Source organism: Leuciscus leuciscus (genome assembly GCF_965113295.1).
Source record: "Leuciscus leuciscus genome assembly, chromosome: 13".
Taxonomy (NCBI): Eukaryota; Metazoa; Chordata; class Actinopteri; order Cypriniformes; family Leuciscidae; genus Leuciscus; species Leuciscus leuciscus.
In genome coordinates, this window is record NC_138737.1 from 5804300 (window position 1) to 5829192 (window position 24893).

At 37.0% G+C, this 24893-nt stretch overlaps 1 protein-coding gene across 1 annotated transcript; it reads left to right on the forward strand.

The window, feature by feature from the left end:
• Nucleotides 1–272: 272 nt before the first annotated feature.
• bcap31 (B cell receptor associated protein 31) lies at nucleotides 273–23726 on the forward strand. The gene is made up of 8 exons (XM_082189183.1): nucleotides 273–418; nucleotides 1508–1616; nucleotides 2294–2394; nucleotides 3228–3372; nucleotides 10270–10405; nucleotides 17309–17438; nucleotides 19034–19134; nucleotides 21773–23726. Exons 2-8 carry the CDS (start codon nucleotides 1525–1527, stop codon nucleotides 21809–21811), a joined length of 744 nt encoding a protein of 247 aa, XP_082045309.1. The 5' UTR covers nucleotides 273–418; nucleotides 1508–1524; the 3' UTR covers nucleotides 21812–23726.
• Nucleotides 23727–24893: the final 1167 nt, after the last annotated feature.

Consider the following 24893-nt stretch of genomic DNA (forward strand, 5'->3'; position numbering starts at 1 on the left):
GGCAAGAATTCCTCGATTAAGCTGTAATTTTTCAACAGAACAGTTTACATTTTAAAGAGAGCATTTGAGTGAATTAAACGACTTTTTGAAATAGATTTATGACAATTATTATATATATATATATATATATATATATATATATATATATATATATATATATATATATATATATATATATATATATATATAATATTATTTTATTTTATATATATTTATTTATTTTATTTTATTTTATTGTACAGGGACTTTTACACTAGCATTTCCCCGGCTTCGACACAGGAAGTTGAGTCATGCCGTAGAGTGAGTTGGCACGTATACCGGAAGTACATTAGTGTGAAGTGGAGTCAGGGTGCAGTAGAAGTTTTGACAGATTCCTGTAGGCCTTTCTGCGAATATTACTGATTTTACTTCACATTCTGTAAGTTCTAATACAGCTATTTATTTAATTTCTCTTAAGTCAAATCAGAGCTCTTATGAATGCGAATAATTGTGTGTGTACCTCAAATAACAAAGCGGATTTTCTGATATCTTGTGCTGCTCTGACAAGAGACATGTTTATGTATGTAAGTTTGTTGACATATGTATCCCTACTATTCACACTTAATTTTTTTTACTGATATATTTCTATTTTTATCTAGTAGTACAACGTCTTATTTTTTCCTCATTTGCAGTCAGTCTAAGCAGTTCTTGACTAAATACATTAGTAATTCGTTCTTAATATGTTATATTTGATAAGATCTGTCAATAAATGTTTATTTCTCTCTTGATTATAAAACAATTTAGGTGTGAAAGTATGATTTTATGCCTTTAAATTCTAATCTATTATTAATTATTTGATAAATATACCTGGTCTGGCTAGTTTTCTTCTGTTTAATGAGCGAACCTGCTCTCTGTGAGCAAGTGAGTTTGGATGATTTACTACAAAACCCAGTAAGTTTTTCCTTGTATTTGACATGCATTGGTTTTTGATCATGTCTCAATCTGTAAAGACCTCAGATGGTCTCATCTTGTGTCTGGGGTTCTCTGTTGTAGACATAAGATGGTGCTGTTGTATCACTTTGATGATTTAATGAGCATCACCTGAGGTCTTGAGTGTCTAATTTTTTTTTCATGATAATAAAATAATATGAGTTTGTGAGTAATAGAAGTTATGAGTTTAATTATTTCGTTAGTAGTACATATAGGCCTGGTTTCACAGACAGGGCTTAGACTAAACCAGGATTAGACTTTATTTCAATTAGGGCATTTAAGTAGCTTTTTATAATCATACCTTAGAAAAAACATGACTGATGTGCATCTTGACTTATTTTAAGAGTTGCTTTCAGTTAAAACAGCTCAAACATGCATTTTAATCTGGGACTAGCTTAAGCCTTGTCTGTGAAACCGGGGGATAGTTTCCCAGATCTTGTGCCTGTCACATGCTTTAAGCTAAATTAAGTTAACAGGGCCTGGTAATTGATGTCCATTTAATCAGATTGACTGATCACTTCTTGATATGTCCTCACAGACTTGCAGGTAGCCGTCATGAGTCTTCAATGGACAGCCGTGGCTACATTTCTATATGCCGAGGTATTTGCGATACTACTACTATGTGTCCCGTTCATCTCCCCAAAACGGTAAGTTTCATGTGTTAATGAAATGCATGTTAAGTTAATAGTCCACATAGTTAGCATAGCAATCTTAATAACATCTGATAGTCGTCAGGTTCTGAAAACTTTCACTTCTGATCCATTTTTTTTTCTCTCACACTAGTTTTCTTCAACACTGGCCTCTTTCCAGGAAAGATCTTCTGATCTTTAGCCTAAAAGAGTATTGCCAGTACTGAAATGTGTCCATTTGTTGCGAAATAATGTTGTGCTAAAGCCCTAAAAATGAAGTTCTACTCTGAGCATTTAGTTTTTGATTTGGATGTTTTTGATTTCAGCACTAGTACCAGGATAATTAAATTCTGTGCAATGCTTTTATTTAAAAAAGGTCTTGTGAGGGAGTTATTTCTTAATCTGAGAGCATTCACATGATCTTCAAAACATTTCAAAGGTTGTTAGGTTGGGGCACTTGGTAAACATTTTCCTTGAATCACAAAGAAACACTCTGAGAAGCATTTCTTGTTGCCTTTTTGAGGAGTCGCACAGATTCTCAAAGACATTGGTGCTCCCTATAAGTGTGTTGTAAAAATGCAAACCTTAATGATGTTCTTTGGACTTGTTGAGAAAGATCAGTGTTATCTTATGTGCCTTTTTGCCCTCTGTTTATTAAGGTTTTATCTCTGTCTAAAATCGCTTTATCTTTGTAGATGGAGCAAATTTTTCAAGTCTCGACTGGTCTCTGTCATTACGACATATGGAAACACCGCCTTCATCGTCATCATTTGTATCCTTGTCTTTCTGCTCATAGGTGAGCTTGAACACACCTTTACCGCATCATTCCCATTGAGCAGTCTTCTTCAAACTTAACTGCATAAATGTACACACACCCACACACGGCAATGAAGTCAGTATGATGTTAAAGAGGATATATCATTAAAAATACTATTCACGCCGTCCCCAGTCCACACAGACCATTTGTTCAGAAATAATCGCTGTATTCATGCCATAATGCGCTCATTAGCATATGACTGTCTGCAATTACATATTAATGCTTATTTAGTATTCAGCAGCTTCGCAGGGGTAAAGATTTTGTACATTATACACATTATATAAAAATGATATGAAAGTATTTGAAAATGTGTATGAAAGTATGAAAAAGTTAGTCATAACAGATGATTAACATACACTACTGTTCAAAAGTAAGTTATATTTATACACACACAACTGTTTTAAGAAATGTTGAGATGTATTAGAATGATTTCTGAAGGATCAATGAAGATTGGAGTAATGATGCTGAAAATTCGGCTTTGACATCACAGGAATAAATTACATTTCAAAATATATTCACATAGAAAACGGTTATTATAAATTGTAATTATATTGTAAAATATTTATATTTTTAAATTAAATTAATGGAGCCTTGGTGAGCGTAAGAGACTTCTTTCAGAAACATAAAAAATGAATTTGGCAATTTATATTAATTGAGTATATGCAACAATTTAAATAAAACATTTAATGTGTAAATTTTGACAGCCCTACAAACATTACATTTGTGCAAATTCTCTTTTTGACGTTTGCATGGAATGAACTAGATTTATGAATGAAAAATAGAAACCAAAGTTTGTGTTTCTGACTCTACAGATGCATTTAGAGAAGTGAGAAAATACAGTGTGTCGGAGAAAGTGGATCTGAGCAACAACCCTGTGGCCATCGAGCACATCCACATGAAGCTGTTCAGGGCCCAGAGGAACGAATACATCGCCGGCTTCGCTCTTCTCCTATGTTTGTGAGTGTTGTTTCTCCCTCTCTTGCCATGTTTGTCTCATTTTCTGTGACACTCGCTCCCGCAGGTCTCTCCCGCTTCTGTATTTTACCCACCTTAACATGTGCATATCATGTCTCGCTTTGGCACTGGTTTTCTGAACACGATCAGTTACACGGCCTGACTTCATTTTAGTTGATGGCTCTCAACAGATTTTCTGGACAAGCTTTTAAACAGAACATCACCCTTTCAGAACAGGGTCGTTGGGTTCTCCACATTCTGTGCCAGAGTATTCAAAAAAGATGTGCAAGTTGTTTGATTTTGACTGTGTTATGTTACAGTGCCTACTAAAGTTACCAGCCAGCTGGCCAATAACGTATTTACTCACCAAACACCTTTTCATGAGTGTTAATTTAGGACCCTGAGTGTGCAACTACTGGTTGCTTTCAGTAGGTTTTGTCCTCAACTTGCCAAATATTTCTCCGCTGTCAGTGTAGCCAAGCCCAGCACTGCTGACCTCATCTGTCAATAAATGAGACCATTCACCGACTCAAGGACATCGATTACTTGCGTCAAATCAAATAATGTTCAGTTAGAATGTTTATCAGTGATATTCAGTTCAAATAGTATCAAGGTTATATTATTGACATATATTACAGGTCATGTTATGAAAAGTATATAAACTTAATTAGAACTACTACAGGTGCAACTCTGTCATATGACAATAAATAAGCCAGGCTTATAATATGCAAATTAGTTACCATGTGCATATTTGATATTAAAAAGTATATAGAATCTTTTTTTTTTTACATGATCCACAACTGTAGTATGTAAGTGTATGGAGTGTTACAGGAATCCTAAAACCCAGAAACTTCCGGTTCCATCAACCCCAAAGTCAATGTCTTGACATAATGTCTGGGGTTAACACAAGCTCGAGATATTCTCACGCTTTATTCTACGAAATAAAATGCATTATTAACACCCCACTCGTAAAAAAAAAAAAAATCCTTTTACGGGTTGTGAAAAAGGCGGTAATAGAGTTTGTCGAGGACATTGACCGTCATCATGCTGAACAGGAAAACTCATTAGTCCACTTTCACAGTCACGTGTGTATAATCACGCTCTTAAAAAACTATTCTATCTCAATTTTCAGCGAAAATAAAGAGTGAAAAAGCTTAGGGAGGATGACGTTGAAGTCATGTGACCATAGTGTAGTTTGTTTATAGCCTAACTATTATTTATATAGCCTATATATAGCCTAACAATTACCGCTCTATTAAAGCACCGGCCATCATGAGCATCAAAATACATGTGACACATTTTTTGGAGGTGGGCGTAGATACAGTGCAATTAAGTTGGCCAATCACAGCAGTGGCCGTTTACTTGCGTTTCTGAAAGATTTAATGCCCCTTGAAATGAAGTGTTTATGAGTGAAAAATTTAATTTTCACAAATATTAAGGCATATTAATGCAAAAAAACTTGGCAAACTTTATAAGCTAACCCATAGAAACATATTATAAAGATCTGATAATGCATTTTATGACCCCCTTAAAGTTAATTAAGAGACATGAGCAACTGCTTATGCTCCATGCAAGATGTTGGTCACAATGTCGAGATTAGCACCAGTGCCAACTGGAAAAGGCCATATAAAGTCATACACATTAAGTGTGTGGAAAAACATGGTTGGATATTATTTTGTATGTTTTCTGTAAGTTTGCTACAGTTCAAGCTTACTAATTTTACTAGCACAGATTTATCTTGCATCTCCACCATGTTGGAGACAGTGTCTTTATTTATAGTCATGAAAGGTGAATGAGTTGTGTACGTGTGAGACAGACAGAGAGCAGAATATGTCGCTATATTACAGTAGACATGGAAAGAATCTTATGTTGAGCCGGTTAGGGGTCCCCCACACTGTTTCCGTTCACAAACCATGGGTACTGAACTTCTCGCAGCCCAATTGGCCGGTTCGTTGTTGTGCACTATACGCAACGTTTAAGAGTCTGCCAGCTCCGCATAGTTTTTCCTTACAGGGGTTTCACCATATTTTCTCTGAATGGCATGTTATTTATATCCTTCTGGATGACTACTACATCCATTAGCGATACTACTTCCCCTGACTGCTGGGCTTGAGTGTCGTTTTCGTAATCACACGGACAGCTGCAGGACATGTGATCAAGCAACTGGTGACGGGTATTATATTTAGCCAGTGTTCATTGCATTCTCACTGGCCGAAAGGCCATGACTCCTGTTACAAAATGGACCTCTTCATCCTTGGCAGCAAACGCGCAGATGCCACAAAGGTGATTGAAGCAGCGTATGACAGTCTGACATGTGATTCAGGCGTGTTATGATTCAGTAGGCGCCACACATTTCATAGTCCCACTAGTTCACATAAACTTCAATTAAACGTTCAAACGTTAGGCCATGTTTATGTTTACAGAACTTTATTATATTAAATATTAATCAAAAATGATTCACACCTTCACAAAATCCAAACATTCCGTGTAAGAGTAAAAAAAAATGACGTAACATTATTTATAGTAAGTTTATTTGATTCACAGCTTATTTAGAGTTTTGACCTCAACAACCCAACTGCATTTACTGCAAATAGTCTAAACTAAAAGATTGTTTTGGTAATTGTTCTACACATTGTCATATAGATAACCTGAAAATACTGTAGTTTATTAAGGTTATTAAGGTTTGTCTTGCTAACCACTCTTACTAATAAAAATGGGGTAAGCACACTTACATTCTCATTTTAAGAGGTGTTAAATGTGGTTTGATTTGTTTACATTAGTTAATGTATTAGGCTGACTAACATGAACCACGAGCAATACATTTGTTACTGTATTTATTAATCTTTGTTAATCTTAGTTGAACAAACAATGAACAGCTGTATTTTTATGTTACTTCACACAGTGCATTAGGCCAGTGTTCTTCAACCCTGCTCCTGAAGGACCCCCAACACTGCACATTTTCTTTGTCTCCCTAATCAAACACACCTGATATCACATGGGTTAATGAGCTGATGAGTTGAATCAGGTGTGTTTGATTAGGGAGACAAAGGCTGTTTCTCAATTCCAAGAACGCAAAGAACAGACTTGCGTTCTCTTTGAGACTGGTCTTGCCAGGCGACCTTGAAAGAACGAACTCGGAAGGACGCGAGAACACAGAACGCATCTTTATGAGAATTGAGATGTGCTGCGATGCTGCTTAACTGACCATCTCGGCAAATACAACACAACATCACAAACATATGTCACATCCTTTTAAACATTTCTTTCATATTATTATAGACATTGTTTTCATAGTTTATATCTTTTTTATTTTACCATGTGTTTATGAGTAGCCTATGTGTTACCTATGTTTTGTCAATGTTAAGATTCTTTTTAATATGCCAATAAAAATACTGCCGCTTTCTTAAGGTCTTTATCACTTTATTAAAATGAAGCAAAAGAGACCGACAAATGTAAACTTTCACGAGCTGTCACGTATTTCGAGCTTGCAGCGGGAATCTCTTAAGTGAGAACGAGAAGTTTAAAGCTTACAGCCTTCCGTACGTCGACTGCCCGCAACGTCTTCTGGGATTTTTAGCGGTTCGATTCTCTCAAGTCTGCATTTGATGCATCCTCGATATCAAGGACACATCCGGGCATTTCATGCGTCCTCTGTACTTGCGTTCTTGAGTATTGGAATTGAACTTCGACGGTTGATGATGACGTAGTACGAGAACACAAGGACACAAGATCACTGAAGAACGCATATTGAGAAACAGCCAAAGAAAACGTGCAGTGTTGGGGGTCCTTCAGGAGCAGGGTTGAAGAACACTGCATTAGGCTAACTAATGTTAATAAATACAACTTTTGATTTAAATAGTGTAGGCTACTAGTAAATGGTGAAATTAACATTAATAAAGATTAATAAATGCTGTAGAAGTGCAGTTTATTAATAGTTAATGTTAACTGATCTAGTTAACTAGAGTTTAATAAATGGAAGCTTATTGCTGGGTGGGTAGGGGTCGGTGGTGATGTTTCTCGCCTTTCTGATAATTCTAGTGTCGTAGTGTGAGGCTATGGTAGGCAGACCTCAGCCAATGATCTTGGAGGCTCTGCGCACTACTTTCTCTAGCTGTTGCTTATCCTGACTGGTCATCACGCTTTCTATGACGGCTCGGTAGAAATGAGTCATGCCTTTCTGGCTAACCGCAAATTTTAGTGAGACTGATGTTCAGGTCCCATGAGAGGGACTGGTGTATGGTGGTGTCCAAGAAGCAGGAGACCCTCTCAACAACCTGATCATTGATGGAGAGGGGAAGGTGCTGGATTGCCTTCTTTCTAAAGTCCACTATCATCTCGCACATACCTATAGACTGAACTCGTAATGTGCATGTGCACGCCATCGGCGTTCTCACTGGTTCGCGTTTTTGAAGTTTGCGCAGAAAGAACGTAAGAGTTTTCTGTTAAAACGGTGTCGTGTTAGCGGCCCCAAAGTTAATAACTAATGATCGTTGCGACGGAAGTGAGTCAATCAAACTAGCTGAACTAACTTTATTCTAGAGCTGCTTTAAAGCCAAAACAATCTCTGTTACTTTAATTTCCTATTATCAATGTAAAGCCGCTTTGGAACAATCTACATTGTTAAAAGCGCTATATAAATGAAGATGACTTGACTCGACTCTTTGGTCTTAGATGTATTGAGGATTAGGTTATTGTCCTCGCACCACCATATGAGAAATTTAATATTATTTTTACTTGTTTTGTTTGCGTTTGAGTTAACATGTCTGTACTGTATAAGCATGTACACTAAGGGATTACCTATATGCCTCCATATTTGGCCAATACATTTTTTTAAAGCACAGAATAGGTTAAAGTGAATGCAGGTCACCTCAGATCACCTTGTTACCTCATACAGAGCATTTGACCAAGGTGTGGGCTTCTCTTGCATTTATGCAAGTTGTGGCTGTCCATGGTTAAACCAATCTGCATTATGGTCACAACAGCCTTTAACAAAACCTTGAACCCTTTTACACATGTGGACATTGACATGAATGCATTGCATGCCGCATGCCTTTAGCCTCTGCATTCAAGCACACGGTTCAGATGTCATCAGCCTGCATCTCTCAGCTCATCTGGTTTTATGAAATTGTAATTTTAGAAGACTGACCCTGTTAGGTGAGGAGAATAGCCAAAATGTGTACACTGGCTTTAGGTTGGCAAAAAACATTTGATATGACTATGGTCAAGTGGCCATATTTGTTTATGTAATTTTGATCACACTTTATATGTCCTTAACTACTATGTAATTTTTGTGTTCATGTTGTATTGTGAAACACTTTTGCTGCTATTGAGGTGGGATACGGGCAAGGTTAGGGACAGGTTTGGTGGTATGGGTAGGTTTAAGGGTGGGTTAAGGTGTAAGGGAAGGGTCAACAGTGTAATTATAGAGAAATTAATTACAGCTATAATTGTAGAAATCTTTTGTAAATAGAAGTACAATGTAAAATCACATATGTACACAATAAGTGCATTGTTTCGAATGATTCGTTTAAATGTTAGTACATGGTAGTTAAAGACGCCTAATATAAAGTGGGACCCAATTTTTTGTCATGCTGCCAGCCGGCAGTGATTAATGAACATTGATGTTACTTAGAAGTGTTTCTAGGAAGTTGTTGTGCTTGGACAAGAAGTGTTTCATGCTTCAGGAGGGATGATTGGTAACCCAATCTCTGATTTTGGATTGACCATTTGTCCTGGAGTGGACCGATGTTATTCCTGCAGTCCATAGAAATGTCATACGCTCAGCATCGACTCCTCCCTTTTAGATTTGCATGTTAAAATGAGCCATATGTTATTCAAATGAAGTTATGTGTGTGCCAAAGTACTCTTACTCTGAAATTCAATATATACAATAACGTGTTTTGGAGAAAAACATTTATTTCAGAATGTGATTTTAATTTTTTTCACTTCAATTCTTTTACTTCAATGAAAAGTTAGATTTTTACAAATTTTGAATGAAAGATCAAAAGGATAAACAATGCAGATTTATTTTTTTTACAGCCATTTTTGATCATATTTACCAGGGGTGCCATTAATTCTGACTACAACTGTATATATATATATATATATATATATATATACAGATTATGTATATAATCAAATTCTATATAAACGTTCTGCAAGAAATGCCTTATAAGAATGTTATAGAGTGTTTAATATTTAATCCATGTTTAATAACATAAATGTCTGGTTTCACAGACAGGGCTTAGATTAATCCAGGATTAGGCCTTAGTTCAATTAGGGCATTTAAGCAGCTTTCATAAACATGCCTTAGAAAAAAAAACATTACTGATGTGCATCATGAAACAAAACAATGGCACTGACATGTTTCACGATATATCAGTACAAATTGCTTTGTTAAAACAGCTCAAACATGCATTTTAATCTGGGACTAGTTTTAAGACTTCTCTGGTAAATCAGGGGAAAGTAGTACTGGTAAACTTAAAGGATTGCTATGCTATTGATAGGGCCTTTTGAGTAGTTGCTCTGTGGTCAAAAGGAAGCACTCAGCCCTAAATCTGTATGATATATTCTAGTCTCTAGATTTGGCGAAGGTCCATATCTGGGATTTTTTTTCTTTTCTGGCAAGTGAAAATTATGCTTCAAATCTTAAAGAATCATTCATGTCCAAGCACAAATGTGTGGGACGAGTTACACAATGAAGTTCAATGTTTAGATTTGGGGGTTTGTTCAAATAATAGTAATAGAGATTCTTGCCTTTGCCAGCACTACTAATTATGGCAAAATCTGTGTCAGTACAATGCAGCGTAGGCTGCAGCGGTGAGCCGTAATGATCAGATACACAATGACTGTTTAGTAAATCCACTTGTGTCTGAGTTGATGTTGTTGTTTTCCCTCCAGGCTGTTGAGACGTCTGGCCACACTGCTGTCTCAGCAGGCTACACTGATGGCCTCTAATGAAGCCTTTAAAAAGCAGGCGGAGGGAGCAAACGATGCTGCGAAGAAGTACATGGAGGAAAATGAGAAACTGCAGGAGGTGAGAGAGAGTTGTGTATGGCAGTGCCGGTCCACTAAAGCTTTTTCATGACCCCCCCAAAGGCTTCCAAGGTGTGGTAACTTTTACCTGGTACCTGGTTAATGGCCAATGGTGTAACTACAGGAAGTGTGGCCTGGATGAATGTGCTATATAAAGGAACCGTTCACCCAAAAATAAAAATTCTGTTATTGTTTACTCATCCTCATGTGGTTGTCTTTGACTAAATGTCTATGACTAACACAAAAGAAGTTGGTAAGATGCTCTAGTCTAGTCCCTCAATTCAAAAAAGAAACAATGAAGTGACTAAATGATGACAGAATTGTAATTTTGAGATGAATTGTTCCTTTAATGACTGCTAATCTCTTTGTGCTTTATTTAAAATTCCACATGCACTTCATTAGAAATGATTTGATGCTCTGGTGAGTCATCCCGGTTTGTTAGGTGTTATCCGTCTCTCAGACCTCAGAGAAACTGTCAATATCAATATCAATATCATAGTGCTGCAGACTTTGCACTTTACCTCTAGATGGCAGAGTTTCACATTATGTCTAGAATTAGAATTAGAATTAGAATTTCAAAAAACTGTTTTTTCTGCATTTGAATATATTTTAAAATATAATTTATTCCTATGGTGGCAAATCTTGAGCTGATTTTTTTTTTTATGTGTCCATTAAGTAAAGTATTAATTTCTGACCCAACATTTTTAAATAGCAGTGTATTTACCTCTGTATGTATTTATGGTCAGAATAGATGTTATAAAAATATTTTAAAAGTTACACACACACACACTCACACACGTAAATATTTAGACTTTACTTGTGAAAAAGTCGTACATCTTTAAGTAGGGTGAGTTTTCCAAAGGTTTGGTTTAGTGGTTGGTAGCTGAAAGGTTCTAGGTGACGATTCACCATTGTGCACTTGATGCACTTAAACTCATTTGCGTCTGACGGACTTCCAGGGAAATTCAAGGGAGCTGCCAACCAATTTGTATAGTTAACATCTGTAAAATAACCAGCAGCACAAACAATGTAGAGGGGAACTATAGTTCATTTGATCACTTCCACATTGGCAGGCCTTCTCGAATTCAGTGGAAAGAGAAAGTGGCGAGTGTTATTCTGTGCCTTCAGGGTAGAATATATATATATATATATATATGACGCAGAGCTCACATAAAACAGGACACTATCAGAGAACCACCGATGACACTCGTTTGCTCGAGGCAGCTTTGACATCATCAAACTTTGTCATGGCTGCATTTCAATAACTAATCACTCTTATAGCACTATATTAATATTTCTTGAGCATTCTGGTTTGAGTAAGGGTTTGTTCTCAATCTCTTAACCCTGAGTATTAAGCTTCTGTTGTTAATTCAGCCTGAATTGGTAACAGGCTCAGTTCACGCTTTGTTTGGTAGACAATTACAGTATTGCATATTCTGCAATAAGTAGATTTGTAAGTGTTAGACTTAGATTTAAGTTTGAAAATTTACCATTAGCCTTCATGGCACGTTTAACACTGTAATTATAGTTTTGAATTATTAATTTAATTGTTATTTATTTTATTTCCAGTTTATTTCAGTTTAGTTTTCTCTATAATTATTAGTTTAGGTTTTCTTTTAATTTGTTGATTTTTAGTTATTTTTATTTTTAAAGTTTTAGGAATGCCAAAGTTAATACACTAACTAGTATCATTTAAAAACAAAAATTAACAGCGTTACATTTCTCAGCAGAGTCTAGTTATTATCTCGTGGCATTTTCATGTTTAATGCATTCAATTATTATTATTATTAGTTGTATTATTTATATACTATTATAGTATTTATTAATATTTTGAATTAGCTTTTATATTTTATTATTTATATTTTATTTCATTCTGTTTTAGTACATTTGTTATTTGCTTTTGTCATTTTTAGTAGTTTTTGGTTTTTAAAACATATTTCTATATAGCTTTAATATTTATTTCAGTTTTAGTACTTCAACCTAAACTTTATTTCAGTTGGTTAAGTCAAGTCATTTCTAATTATTGTTTAATATTTTTTAAGTTCTAATATTTCATCTGCATTGATCTGGTCTTCCTTGCATATATTTAGCCACTTTTACACTTCACTATGTGACTCACCTTGTGTTCACCTTTTGATTATTGTAGCCAAGAGAAACAAATAAATGCACTGACTGTCATAACAATGGCAAAACAGCTCGAATGTGGGATGCCATTTGCAAACACTGGTATTTCCTGGATATGCATGTCTAGTTAGGTATTAAAGCCCTAGATACAGTAATCACATGCTGTGTTATTGGCTTTAGCACATGTAGTTTGTTAGTATGTAGATGCCTGAGCGTGGAGAATGCTGGGATAGATTAGCACGGCGTGGCTCAATTACAGTGCTGACGTGCAGTAGGTCACCGCTTTGATCTTTGCATGCAGAAGCATGGGACACGTGGGTTATCAGACACATGGACATACTACCATAATTTACATCTGTCAAATGTTATAACACCATAAACAAGAGCACAAGCCATACTGACTGACAGATGGTGAAATATTTCAATTTAGTAAATGAAGTTTGACTCCAGCAGAATGAGGCCTGTAAATCTCATTGTGTTTTGGAAGCGTCTGGGCTGGATGCGTGTCCTTGAACAGGGTGAGATGACCTGACCGGCCTCTGTGATCCATTTTGCTGTTGTTATTATTGTTTGACGCAAAGGTCAAAAGAACCAGTATTGGTCCTGTATTGATCTCTGATCTCTGTCCTGGGTCAATCCATCCTCCATCACTGTCCCCAAGCAGGTGTTAAAGCGCTCTCACATTTAATCAAGTGAGAATAAGATCATGAATTTTGCATGATTCTGCTTCATAAAATGAAGTTATATTGCAGCTATTAGTTACATGAAATGTTTTTTAATAATTCATAATGCAATTAGCCAAGACGACTCCTTCGGTAATAAAGCACTGATCATTTTCATGAGGGTGTGGCGGTTGGAATGGATCATATTCTACACTTTATGCACTTTACTTTTTAGCAAATCCACTTATAATGTTAAAGGGTTAGCTCACCCAAAAATGAAAATTCTGTCAGTAATTACTCACCCTCATGTTGTTCCAACACCGTAAGACCTTCGTTCATCTTCGGAACACAAATTAAGATATTTTTGATTAAATCTGAGAGCTGGATCACTCCTCCATAGGCTTTTAAGACACTATAACTTGCTGGCCCAGAAAATGCATTAAAGACATCGTTAATATAGTCCAAGTGACTACAGTGGCTCAATCTTAAGTTTATAAAGCGATGAGAATACTTTTTGTGTGAAAAAATAGACCAAAAAAAAAAAAGAGACCTTCCTCAACTTCCTAGGTTGTCTATGAAAGTCTTTAAACTGATTTTTTTTTTTATGTGAAGGATGTTTTTGCCTGAAAATCACGTTACTATGGACTGTGTGCACGAGCGCGAACATGAGCAATGAGTTGCTGACTGCAGTGCACTTAATGGCCACCGGTGTCACTAATTTCCTAGATTAAGGATTTAAGCGTTGTCTTTTCAGCTTCGTGTTTGTACCTCAGTTGTATTTCAACTTCCTTTTAATATATCCGCAGGAAACGTCTTCAAATACATCTGACCCAGATTTAGTTGTTCCCAGGGGCCAGAAAACAACTTTCTCCTGTGCGACGTGATTTAAAACACTCCCCTGGGTTTGTACCCTTGTCCAGCTCACTTTACAAGGGGTCATTTCAGAATGTCCACGTGCCTTGGGCTGCAAAACTTGAGCGGTTTAGCATTAAATATTCACTCAGTCAGGTTTTAATGGTTTGTGGAACATGTACAGAGAAACTTTCATTACATTAACAATCTTACGAGAATGCTCCTCATGGCATTATGTGTTAATTTTTAAGCGGAACAAGAGTACAGCATGTCTGTAAGCAGACTTGAGTAAGCTTTGACTATTATTGAAGTTTATTATTAGATCACTTATTCATTTAATTTATTATTGACCTCTTGAAATCAAAATTTCAATGAAAACTCCAGGCGGGAAATGTGTAACCAAACGTGTTGATCAGTGCTTTGCAGAAGCAGCAATGGAATCAATAAATTTTTTGCTGGTTATGCAAAAAGAAAACATAAAAGATAGTGGTATTTACACCCACTCGAGCGATTTGTTTGCTAAAAAGAAGCCATTGAGCGTCGTCGAGAGGTTAAAAGGAATTGGACAGAGCCGTAATGGCTCTGGAATTGGATTGGATTAAACCCGCCAATAACGCGCCAAGTGGAAAAGCCAGTTTGTGATTGGTTCCCGCAAATTTGTAAAGGATGCAGCAGAGATAAATGTACAGGTTTCCAGCCTGAGCTGCAGGGCGAAATCAAATCGCAGGCAGATCAGGCTGGGTTAACTCTGTCTATATTTAGCATTTACACTTTCTCTTTCTTGGAAATATTGACGACGTCTTGGTCTCGGGACTTGCTATTTTTGGTCAAAATGTGCAGTATATGACACATGGCTGTATCCCACAATGCAGTGCACTCATCTTGACCTTTTCCAACTGATTTCCACTGTAAACCAGAATATCTGCTGTGATTTCCTTTTTTTCTTACTTTTTGTATGAGATGATAATAGGATGCTACTTGCCAAATTAAACATGCAAAGTGGTGAGGTCACGTGATACATTTACATATTGCATACTCTTTCACTGTTTAAATAAAAATAGTATTTAAGTGTGCACTGCACAGTATTCAGTAAGCTGGCCACTATTGTTAAAGTCCAAACTTACCTACTGGCTCTATCAATAAAATAACCAATAAAACAAACAAGAAAAATCTCTAAATAATTGAAGCCATGGCCTTGCATTTAGCACACATGCTCTACAAAAAACGATGTTGTGTACTATTGGAAGATAATTAGCATAATTAGGTTATTATATTTAACTGCTTATGTTGTTTGATTTGATCAGACCATTTATTCTGTAGTTTTCTGGTGTTTGAGTTTACAGGCTAAAATCTTTCTAGAGAATGTTTTCTGTTTGTAGCAGGAATGGGCAGGTCAGTGGTGAACGTAGGTCAACATATGATGGTTACTCACTAACTGAATCTCCTAAGATGATGACACAGATGGAGATCATTGATAAACTTGATTGCAATCCCTGGAAAATAGAGAACTTGTTCTCTCCGTAACTTATGGCCTGTGAAACTATCATTTGTCCCATTAAAAGTTGAGCCTACAGGACAGATGATTGGGTTTTCTGTGAAATGTTTTGCAAATCTTGCAGCAAAATTCCTGTCCTTGTGTTTATCTGAAAACATCAGAAAACGGTTTGCAACCTATTTGGCCTGTTTTCCTGAAAATGCAGGATGGAACATGATTTTAGTCATTGGAAATTTTGTCAATAACAAATTGCACAATATACCATGTATTACCAAATGAAAAACAGGGGCTTTCGCACAGGAGGAATCTTTTCATAGTTCCTTGAACTAATGGCGGAAATAACCGGTTTTTGGTGTGTTCGCACAGCAGGAACTGGGAACGATTTTAGTTCTAGGGACGGCTTTTGGGGGAACTATATTAGCTACCACTTCAGAATAGGGTCTAACCAAGCACAATAGGAACTACCAGCAACGTGACTGTACGCTGATTGGCCAAACGCACGCGAAACGGGCATGCACCAGCTGTGTACATATAAAGAATATAACCTATTTACTCCATGAACTAACTCTACAAACATGGAAAAAAATTATAGATGGACCTCTCAACCTTTATGCTAAGGAGAAAATCCAACACAACTTTGAGGGGGCCAAGCGAATCATCATTATGTATTTCTGCCCAGTTTGTGACATTGGCCATTGACCACACGGAAAACGCTAATACTTTTTCATAAGCCGTTTACTTTCTTTTATATAATAGTTCTATCTAATAACGTATTAGACAGGACCGTTAAACAGATCATAATCTAATGAAGACTGATAATGGGAGCGCTGTGTGTTCAGGCTCTGGCGTTCCCAGCGGCGTCAAAATAAGTCACAACAACAATCGTGGCTTAAGCTGCGTTCACACTACAAGCGACTTTGTCGCTGCATGTCGCCGGGCGTTCCCACTACTGGTTGCCTAGTAATGTTTGTGAGTGACATTCACGGATGGTACTCCATGTTCCATTTTCTTGCTGCTACAAACAAACATTTTGGAAGGAAAAGTCTAATTATAAATGGAATCATTACATCAAATGCATAATATTAAAGATGAACAAGAAACGGCGAGTACTCTTTGCCATCGCGGCTATTTAACTGCAGCAAACGGCAAATGCCGGTCTATCTGGGTTCATGAAACCATACAGGCTCGGAGTCAGCACGGCGAGTACCACCGTATGCGACATAAATTATAGGACAATTTCTGACTGCTAAAATGAGCTTTTCATTCATCTTGCTTCGGTCGGACTCGGCACTGAAGAGTGACGGATCACGCGTGCTCAACTGACTTCACTCCTATTGGTTGTCACTCCCGAAAGTCACTCTTCATTTGCATAAAGTTAAACAGATCTCAACCTTGTCGCGTCGCCGGACACGCCCCATCCCGTCGGCAAAGGTCACGGTCACTCGTGTCGCCGGAAATCACCCGCTCTCCATTGAAATTAATGTATCGTGTCGCTTTGTCGCTTGTGGTGTGAACGCAGCGTTATGTCGCTTCAGAGGTCCTACTGTGGGTGTGAATGCAACCAGGAAAAGGGCCCTAGATAACATTTTAGTTCTCGGGGGAACCGCCCTGTTGGTTAGTTCCTTAAACTACCCGGTGTGAAAGCCCCTTGTGTTGACATGAACTGTTTCATCACATAACCTACACCCTTGATATTATCAGGCAACATTTTTTGGAGAAATAGCTGATCATTACATGAGATGACTAACAAAGACTGACTGTTTTTCATCAGAAACTGCGGCAAGCGGGCGTGGAAGTGCCTGAAGTGGGTGGGAAGGCCAAGGGTGGCGTGGAGGAGGATAAGAAAAATCTGACAGAAGAGGTCAGGAAACTGAAGGATGAACTCGACGCAACCAAGAAAGGTACTAAATGGTTCTGATTCACTCGTTCACTGAACCGCTCTGTTAAGCCCACTGCCGTTTACATGTGTAAAAAAAGAATTCTATATTAATGCATCAAGTCGCTTGGTGAGCATAAATGGCCTAAAATGATCACACTTCTTCATGGAGGTTGTTAGTATCAATTTAATTATATATATATCACAAACATATATTATATAAACTCAAACTTTTATGTTAGATGCGATTTAATCGATTTGTCATCACTAATTTGAATATATTTTAAAATGTAGTTTATTCCTGTTATGACACAGCTGAATTTTCAGCATCATTACTCCAGTCTTCAGTGTCACATGATCCTTCAGAAATCATTCTAATATGCTGATTTGCTGCTCAAGAAAAATATTTTCAGTGTTGAAAACAGTTGTGCTGCTTTATATTTTTGTGGCCACTGATGCTTTTTTTCAGGATTATTTGATGAATAGAAAGTTCAAAGCATTAATATAATTTTTTTATAAGATTATTAATATCTTCACCGTCACTTTTGCTGAATTAAAGTATTAGTTTTTTTTTTTTTTTTTATCTTACTGACCTCAAACAGTAGCATAGTTGGCTTCAGTTTTGATTTCATGTTGCCGGGATGTGGATACAGAGTAAATCAAAATAATTCAGAGTTTAGAAAAATCATTTGGCCCTTCTGGTGACCCTGCCGTGAGCAACACAAGATGGCTGCAGCTGAACAAGACTCCTCCTCACAGAGGAATGAGCCTAGTAAGCTGGATTCCCATGCTTCCTTCCACATCTACACTGTATTTAGACTGTGCTTAGGGGTTCATGACCCTTTGCTGACCTCCCAACGAGTTCTCCGTAGGGTGATGGGGGTCATCTCGTGCCAAAGCACATTTTGAGGGTAGTGCACAAAGCTGTCAGTGAGCTTGCAATGAAGTCATTTTATTAATTTAGTAATAGATTTCAGATCAACCTGCCTTTTAAATGTCATATAAATAAAATGAATAGTGTTATTCACTTCCATTCAAGTCAGTAAGATTGTTTTAAACAAATTAATCATTTTATTTATCAAGGATGCATTAAATTGATCAAATGTGACAGTAAAGACTTTTATTATGTTACAAAAGATTTCCATTTCAAATTAATGCTGTTGAACTAGAACTTTCTACCCATCAAAGAATCCTGATAAAAATCAATCAAGGTTTCCACAAAAATATTAAGCAGCACAACTGTTTTTCAACATTGATAATAATAAGAAATGTTTCTTGAGCAGCCAATCAGCATATTAGAATGATTCATGAAGGATCATGTGACAGTTATTTTGCAATAATACTGTTTTTACTGTATTTATCAAATAAATGAGCCTTGGTGAGGATAAAAGACTTCTTTCAAAAACATAAAAAATGCTCACTGACCCCAATCTTTTGAATGCTAGTGTTCAGTATGTCTATCACATGGTCTCTTTTGATCTAAGTGTGCAGCATTTGCTCAGAATAAGCTGCAAAGTGGACCAGACTTGCTGAAAGTCAAACGTCTGACTCTGTGATGCTACTGTAACCTGGAGACATGTTTTTCTGCTGATTCTCTACACTGTTTGCGTGTGTGTGCAGCTCTTCAGAAGTCTGACAGTGATGTGAAGGCCATGAAGAAGCAGGCCGAGAACCTCACAACAGAGTACGACCGTCTGCTGGAGGAACACGCCAAACTGCAGGTTAGAGCTCACCTCTATCTTTCCCATCATAACTCTACAAAGACTGCAGCCTTCTAAGGAAACCTGAAGTAACCTGAAGAGAGCTTAATGATTCCAATTGCATCTCAAGTATGTGAGTTTAGAGATGCGGCGTGTCTCTGGTTAATCATTTATTCTATTTCTGAACCTCATTGGCATAAATACCTATCGAGTTTAAAGTCTGATTTATTGCTGTGAATCCGTTATTTTCTATTAACCATTTCACTGAAAGATGTTGTAAACCTGTATGAATTTCTTTGTAACCAAACAGTTGATGGGCCCCATTGACTTTCATAGTATTTTTTTCATAGTTCTATGGAAACTTGAGGGTGAGTAAATAAAAAAAAAAATAAAAAAAAATCATTTTCATTCATTACCTTAACGTTTAGAAAGTTGATGGCTCATTATGATTACTTTTCTCAGCAGTGTCATCTTCTAATCTAAATCATCAGAAAAGATAAAATAACCTGTTCCTGTTCATTCTGAGGCAAGGTCATGGATCATTTCCAAGGACACGCATACTGATAAAATCTATGCTTTGCTGCAGATGAAGTTGATATTAAAAGCATCTGAGAAATGAGGAAACGTAAATCTATCAAACCACTTTGAATGTACTGAGTTTCTGTTTTCAGTCCGCCCTGATGCCAGATGTTTAACATGGAGTGAAGTCAATCTGCCAGTTTTGACAATCTTTTTTTTTGGCTGAAAGCAAATATTATAATGCAGCTAGTGAACACTAAAGCCACTGTGGCATCTGTTTTTACTGGACTTAAAGGTATAACACTATTTAAAGAATGGCAGACAAATATCACAGACTGAATCCCACTTCACAAGATGCAAGATGCGTTCAAAAGTTGACATGTAGTTGCAAAGTTACTTCTCGTCAGCATCAAAATAAAGCGTTAGCAGATGTCAAGCAGACCGTCTACTAATACTCAAATGAGAGTTAGTTGACATCTAGTTGCAAAGTTACTAATAGTTAGTAGAACGTCTAAAGTTGACCATGGAAATAAAGTGTTAAAAAAACTCTACCGTCGGTTAGAGCTACAGTAATGCTTTAATCCATAGTCTTGGTAAAAGCAATCTCAGAGTTATTTTAGGTATCACACACACACACACACACACACACACACACAACTGCGAGGCAGTGTACAGTGGCACCACTGGCACGTGTCCAGTTGGCGTCTGTTAGCATGTAGAGTGTGAACGCTACATTGAAACCCGTTTAAAAGAAACTGATATCAGTATATTTAGTAAAGTTAGAAATTTCACACATGCTGTCATCAGTCTGTTACTAAAACGACACGTTGAGAGTCAGTTTTCACACATGAGCACTATAGAACCATAGTTGCATTTCAAGACCCGAGATGCAATGTTTCTCTAATGCACTCGAGGAAGAATGTTTAATCTTTCTCATTTTGACCATTTATATGGACCAATGTATCAATGCCTTAATAAACTATAATCTTTAAGCAAAATATATTTGCAAGTAAATATTGCAACGCAAGTAAATTACACGCATGTTCTCCTCTCCACCTGAAGCGCGGTGTGTGTTTGAGTGCGTTCTGCTTCACTGTGGCGGATTGTGGTAGAAGAGATTACTCGCACTTTAATCACTCGAGCGAGGGAATCGCTGCTTAAAGGTTTTTTTCTTTTCCTGAAGTCCATCTGATAAAGCTTTACCATACATTTTTCTCTCAATGAAAATAGCCACATGGCGTTAAAAACAAACATACAAACAATTTCCCTGAAGTCTGCCCTTGTCAGCCGACTCCTGGAAACATTAATGTGACGACCGTGGTCTCCTCAAGTGTGTGTATGTGACACAGAGGGTGGGAGTCTGATAGACAGGCTTCTCTGGTTTACATATAAGTCAGCTGCTCATAAGAGCCTGTGACACATGAACACATGCTGCAGTTACGGCCGTTACACGCTCAGCAAACAGCAACAAGGTGCTTGATTTCAGACACTGCACTGTAAAGCCCATATCCTCATTTTCATTGCATGACATCACTGTTAGATGAAATGTTTTTGGCTATATATATATATATTATAATATTATATGAAATTTTATTTTTCAATGCACAAGTTCCACAATACAATTTTCACAAGTATGAGAGTTAAAAAATATTAAGATACAAATTATATTTGCTAACTAAAAATACAATTTGAAAAATCTTTGCCTTTTAAAATTCACTATTTAAGAAACTTAAATCTGGCTTCTTATTTGGAAAAATTAAATGCATATATTTATGTGTATGAATGTGCTTGCGAATGAGATTTTCACCATTTTTAATAAACCTCTTTTGCCTTCATTTTGAAAGGTCTTGTGGTGACCAATGAATTTTTACTCTAAAATATTCTGTGTAGTTCCTCAGTTAATACACACTTTTACAACCTACATGTATAATGATTATACAAAATTATGAAAATATAGTATAATATGATTCAAGTATAGTCTTATGTTGTAAAATAAAGTATAGCAGGACACATTTCATGACACTACTGAGATTTCTTGTCATGTCAGCCACTCAAAACCAGCATCCAAATCTTCCAGGATTATGCAAATCTCTGTCAGTTGGAGATGTTCATCTTCTTTCTGCTCTGTCTCTGAACACAGGCCAAAAGTGATGCTCAACAGGACAAGAAGTCAGACTGAACGAAGACCATCATGCACCCGCTCTCTTTCCTGCATCCTCATTGGCTGATAGCAGCTCAGCTGGGCTGCGCATCACTCCTCTGGCTGTGTAAGAACAGGCTTCCGTTCTTCATTAATGTGCTTTCCATGTGATTCATTAAAGCCTGCGCAGGGTTTTCATTCACTTTTTGTTTTCTTTTCGGTTTTTGCTGTGAACTTCTGGTGTTTAATTTTTATTTCCCAAGTTTTGGTTATAAAATGTCAGTTTAGAATTGAAAATCTGACGACATGAGTATTACATTTAATTTCTTGATTTCACAGTTTGTATGTCAGGTACATCGAGCCTCATCCATTTTACACAAGCAGGGTGAATTTCTGTGGTTAAGTCTCTCTTACGTAAATTGTCACATTGAATTAAAATCAACGTTTTACATAAGCATGACTTTACAGTTTACACACATGCATTCAGCTTGTGATTCATAAATGAGGCCCTTTGTTTCTATAAAAGGACCAAGAAACACTTAACTGGTTATTCTAGCGGAGATGTTTTCAATATAAGTGTTGGGTTTCAAACTTTAATTGTCTGTATTTTAATGAACAGTTTTTCTTTCCATATGGGGGAAAGCTTCGATCTTTCCTTTGAATATGGAGATTTGGTTTCAGTACAGATGCATGTCTTGGTTAATTTTAGATCTTTGATTTATAGGGTACACAACACTTTACACCCAATATGCACTTAAGAAAGAAAATCCCTCCAGTTTACGATCGACGAGCCTCGTGCTTCATGCTATAGGAAGATATTTTGGTTTGTTTTTTTGGTCCTGGGTATGGGATAGCTCCTTTTTTTCTGGGCTATTGTAGAACAGAACGAGTAAACTGCTTTTTTCCAGTCCTGTCTGGTTTGAGGCCACTGAGTCGGTATAATCTGATACCGGCCTGGCAGGGCTGTTACAGTGGGTAAGAATGCCACTTTGGCAGGAACAGTAAAGCATCCCCAGCTGATATTGTGTTTCAAAACACGGCACACTCTGTCTCTGGTCTTCTAGGTATTGAAATAATATTAAAGTCACATTTGGAGGGCCACACAGTAGTTTTGCATTTAACATGCAGGTAACGGTTGGCATCGCTAAAGGTCACTGCGTTCGCTCTGGTTTACAGTTCAAACGTCCTGGGTTTCTTCGGGTCTCGTCTGGCGTGTGCAAGCAAATATCTTTGCAATCTTAGAGCAGTGTGTCCTGAAAAAGGAATCAACCGGAATGACATCATAGCCGTGTTAAAATAGGGACCTGTGGGAACAACATTAGTACTTTTTTGGGCTCCCAGAGGAAAGGGCATCGGGCTCACTGGCAAAGTGTCGGATAATTCATAGTCAAGACCTCCTGGACTGTTACCAGTCAGAAGAACACGAGGAATGCCATCTGCTATCATGACACTAGTTTACGATTTCATTCGCTCAACGATTGGTTAGATAAGTGAAAAGTTAACCAGAGCCCCAGTTCAGTGAAAATGTCAAGCGTATACCTGAAGATCGTGCATTTTTACACACGCGTGCTTTGGCTGCCATTGTGTAATTTTTCAAAACCGTAAATGAATGAATGTATGATACTGTTAAATGGGCTCTTTCTTTATATGCATTCCTAATTGTAGCTTCTTCTTTCTTATATTATGTTTTTAACTGTGACTTGCAAAAAAAAACAAAAAAAACATGCACTGTTGTGTTGGCAAATGACAGAATACTTGCCCTTCATGGAACATGTTGCGTAGTTTTGATAGCGTAATGCTGTTATCTGCCTTGAATATCTTCAGGAAAATGTCATCAGTAATGTCAATCTGCATCACTTCACTACGAAATTTGTGAATTTATGTGTTCTGGTGATGTGCTGTAGTTGGGATATTGATCAACCAAACCAAATAAATTCTTCTTCATTCATCTTGACTTGATTGAGTCTGCAGTTATTGTTTGTTTTAACTATTTTATTGAAGCCTATCAAACCTGTCATGATTCAAATTTACCATAAGTATCATAAAAGTGATGCATATGATTTGTGCACTTTTGCAAACGGAATCAAATGATTCATTGAGAAAATTTGACGATTAGATTTTTCCCCGTTCCGTTCTTCGCACGCATCTACCATATGACTTCAGAAGACTTGAAGAAGTTCAGAAGACTTGAAATATTAGAAGTTTTTTTAGTTTTGTGGGGGTTTTGTGTCAAACCTTCAGTCCTTATTCATTGTAATCGCATTGAAAAACAAAAAAAAAACAGACTAATTGACGTGTAAACGACATTACTCGGGTGAGTCAATGACTGCGAACTAATCCTTTAAATCTCAAGCAAAGCTCAAAATAAACGGGTTTCCTGAAAATGTGCTTGCTCTGGGCTATATCCTCAGGCAAATTGGGGAGAGAGGAGCTATAATGTAAAATATGTGAAAAATTATGTGTTTTTTGAACAATCAAGCATTCTAGTAAGCCCCAAAAGCAAGACATAACCCACAGGTTCATGTGTTCAAACACATGATCGTACTGTACATCTGCATAGAGAGATTATATCATAGAGATATGGAAACATCATTTGCACAGTTAACATGTTTATCAAGGTGGTAATTTAATAACATGCACTTAAATTATTGATAAACTGTATTGTAGTCCTACAACAAGAAATTTATTAATTAGCCTTTTCACATTGTATTCTCGCTGGAGTTGTTAAATGATTCACAGAACTGAAATGAGGTCGGACTGAATTGCGTACAGCAGGATTTTTCCTCCTTACGGTCCGGCACACTTATCATCAGTATTCGGTGGGTAATTATTTTAGCTGTTGATATTAAACAGATGAATGCTTGGTCTATTTCTGTCTACATACCACAGCTAAAATCTGGGCCAAAGTCTCATCAGAGTCGTGAACTATGCGCTTCAGACCCAGTGAGGAGGAACACTACTTGAGCAATAACATCCAGAATTGGCTATTTGTGTTATTGCAAACTTACACACATATTGCGTGTACACATATTATATATAGGCTGTTTGTTTTTGTTCATTGAATGAGCTCAGTATAAGTACAGTATAGAGCAGGGGGGTCCCATCCTGCTCCTGGAGGGCT

Coding starts and splice junctions, on each gene's coding strand:
- bcap31 (XM_082189183.1), top strand. CDS start 1,525: ATGAGTCTTCAATGGACAGCCGTGGCTACATTTCTATATGCCGAGGTA. Junction 1,617..2,293: donor CCGTTCATCTCCCCAAAACG/GTAAGTTTCATG, acceptor TTATCTTTGTAG/ATGGAGCAAATTTTTCAAGT. Junction 17,439..19,033: donor ACTCGACGCAACCAAGAAAG/GTACTAAATGGT, acceptor GTGTGTGTGCAG/CTCTTCAGAAGTCTGACAGT.